We start from the raw sequence: 3,295 nt of genomic DNA, 5'->3' as shown, positions 1-3,295 counted from the left end.
ATGGTGGCGAACCGGCTTAAATTGGTTCTTCCTCAATCAATTTCTCCTTTTCAAAGTGCGTTTGTGCCAGGGAGATTAATCACTGATAATATTCTGGTGGCTAATGAGATTGCTCATTTTGTTCATAATAAAAGAGAAGGGAGTGACGGTTTTATGGCATTGAAGCTTGATCTTAGTAAAGCTTACGATAGGATGGAATGGTCTTTTCTCCGAAAGGTGTTGGTTCGGTTTGGGTTTGCACAAAACTGGATTGACATGGTGATGGAGTGTGTCAGTTCGGTGAGATATTCGTTCTTGATTCGTGGGAAGCCGCGGGGCTTTGTTTGTCCGAGCAGAGGTTTGAGATAGGGCGATCCCTTATCTCCTTATTTATTTTTGCTTGGAGCTGAAGGTTTTTCGGCCTTGCTGCAAAGGAACAAGATACTGGTCTGCTGCCGGGGATTGATGTATGTGACAATGCTCCTTCTGTTAATCATCTTTTATTTGCAGATGATAGTATGCTTTATGCGAAGGCGTCATTGGAGGCTTGTTATGAGATTAAGGATGTCATTGAGACATATGGGAGAGCTTCAGGGCAGTTGGTGAATTTGAGCAAAAGTTCTGTTGTATTTAGCAAGAATGTTTCGGAGGAGACGAAGGAGGTTGTCTCTAGTTTATTGGGAGTGGAAGTGGTGGCGTCACATGAAAAATATCTGGGGCTTCCTACTTATGTGGGGAGAAAGAAGTCTGCTACTTTCCAGTACATTAAAGATAACTTGGCCAAGAAGATAGAGGGTTGGCAGGGGAAGATGTTGAGTGGGGCTGGGAAGGATATCCTGATCCGAGTAGTTGCTCAAGCTTTACCAGCCTATGCCATGAGTGTGTTCCAATTGACAAATAATTTTTGTGAGGACTTGGAACAGATGTTTGCCCGCTTTTGGTGGGGGTCTACTTTGGATAAGCAGAAAATACATTGGAAGACCTGGAAGGCTCTGTGTAATCCAAGGGAGGAAGGCGGTTTGGGATTCCGGAGTCTTATGCATTTCAACTCGGCAATGTTAGGTAAATAGGCTTGGCGGGTGATTCATCAACCGGATTCTCTTATTGCAAGGATTTATAAAGCAAAGTACTTTCCAGAGTCTTCTTTTTGGGAGGCTCCGTTTCATGCCTCTCCCTCGTACTCCTGGAGAAGTATTAGTTCTACTAGGGATCTTTTGTAACACAGCTCTTGCTGGCAGATCTGTAACGGGGAGGAGGTCAATATATGGTCTGACTGTTGGGCTCCTGCTTTGCATGAGGGGAGGCCGAGTACCAATGTTTTAGCAATGGAGGAAGTTAGCAAAGTGAGTGATTTGTTGTCAACTACGGGGGTTTGGAATGAGGCTCTGATTCGGAGGCTTTTTGGGAGGGAGGAGGCAGAAATTATTTTAAACATTCCTCTTAGTTGCAGAAATATACCAGATAGGTTGATATGGAAGTTGGAAAGGAAGGGTGAGTTTTCTGTTAAAACTGCTTACCGGTTTTCTTTTTTTCACTCTTCTTGTCGTAGTCCTTTTACTCTGGCGGTGAATGGGGATTTCTGGAAAAGGATTTGGAAAGTTCTGATTCCTAATGCAGCTAAGGTTTTTGCATGGAGAGTTTGTCATGACATTCTACCTTCCTTGGACAGGCTAGCTTCAAGGCATGTTCAAATAGCATCTCAGGGTTGTGTTTTGTGTGGAGGTAGTGTTGAGTCTACTTTACATTTGTGTAGAGATTGCCCCTTTACGCGGCAGGTAATGCATGGACATGTGCTTCTGAGGAGGACGTGCTTTGATCCACGGGTAGAAGACTATGACTTGTTGACATGGTTTGGATAATGTGTGAGGACTTTATCTATTACAGATCTGGGGATTTTGATTTTTCTATTGTGGAGTATTTGGAAGGAGAGAAATTCACGAGTTTGGGAAGGTAAGAGTGTATTGGCCTGTGATGTTTTTATTCGTGCTGATTCTCGACTCCGTGAGTTTCGTGTTCATAATTTGAACTCTGCTCTGGTGAATGTTCGTCGAAGAAGGGTGCAAACATGGGGGGTTCCGTCAGCAGGGATCCTGAAGATCAATGTTGATGGATCTTTTTATCATCACACGAGAACAGGTGGTTTCGGTTTTGTAATTAGGGATTCCAGTGGTGCTATGGTGGCTGGGGGAGCAGGCCCTTACGGGGATTGCTCTCATCTGAGCATGCCGAGTTGTTGGCGTGCAGGTCCTCAATTACTTTTTCCATTGATCATGGTTTCATTCCAGCTATCTTGGAAACTGATGCACAAGAGGTGCAACGTCAGCTAACTGCCCAAGTGAGCAATAATTCTTCGGCTTTGGGACGTTTATATGAGGATCTCAGTTTAATGTTGGCTTCCCATAATAGCTTGCAAGTTAATTATGTTAGTAGGAAGGCTAATGTAGTGGCCCATATGTTAGCTGCACATGGGAGTAGTATGATGCAAGATTGTTTTTATTTTTCAGTTCCTAGTTTTCTAGCAGCTGCTATTGCAGCTGAGGTTCCTGTGATGTAATCTGCAGTTTTTTCAATAAAGGGCTTACCTCCTTCTCTCAAAAAAAATAGAGGAGGAAGAAAATCAATTCACATAAGAACCCCCCCCCCCCCGCCCGCGCCCCCCCCCTAAACTCAGCTGGAGTAGGTAAAGCCATACCTCTAATTTCATATTGCAAAAGGTAAAACCCAATTTAAGAAGCCAACACCCATGACCCTTAATTACAGCTAACACAAGAATGGAAGACCATATTGGAAATCACAAAACCCTTAATCCTAGCTGACTTTGATTAAATCTGTAAAACACCATTTCGCACACTACCTATTGTAGAAGTAGATTACGGAGGCAATTGAAAAACCCATGTATTTGCAGCAATTGAAGGACCATTAGACTTTTGTGAAAGATATGCAATGCATGAGCTTACCTGAGCCATGAAGATAAAAGGACTTCTTCTGATCTTCAAACTTGGTCTTCGACAAGATAGCAGGACAACCACAATGGAGAAGAAGATTTTTCAATTATACAAAAATAGTTTTTAGATGGAGAAGAAGATTGCAACTAAACACAATGGTCTTGGGCTTCAAACTTAGGCTTAAAAGGTAGAGTTTTGTTAAAAGAAGAAATGTCAATATTTATACTAACAGATTTGTGTGATGCTTTAGCTTTTACTGATGGTTTGGTAATTTGAGAAATCATAACTTCTTCAAAAGAATTTGATATCAGTGGTTACAATTTGGACCAAATCTATTTTGCAATCCTAAATCGGACGTTTGAAGTTGTTGG

The 3,295-nt window shown here is 42.3% G+C and overlaps 1 protein-coding gene across 1 annotated transcript; it reads left to right on the top strand.

Annotated features, from left to right (window-relative positions):
• On the top strand, positions 1–2,533 carry LOC133724796 (uncharacterized). The gene is made up of 5 exons (XM_062151642.1): positions 1–337; positions 490–1,031; positions 1,218–1,660; positions 1,864–1,929; positions 2,224–2,533. Exons 1-5 carry the CDS (start codon positions 1–3, stop codon positions 2,531–2,533), a joined length of 1,698 nt encoding a protein of 565 aa, XP_062007626.1.
• Positions 2,534–3,295: the final 762 nt, after the last annotated feature.

The sequence above is a fragment of the Rosa rugosa genome, chromosome 1, assembly GCF_958449725.1.
Source record: "Rosa rugosa chromosome 1, drRosRugo1.1, whole genome shotgun sequence".
NCBI classification, from domain to species: Eukaryota; Viridiplantae; Streptophyta; class Magnoliopsida; order Rosales; family Rosaceae; genus Rosa; species Rosa rugosa.
The sequence above is the reverse complement of the archived record's forward strand: the minus strand, read 5'-3'. Positions and strand labels throughout refer to the sequence as shown.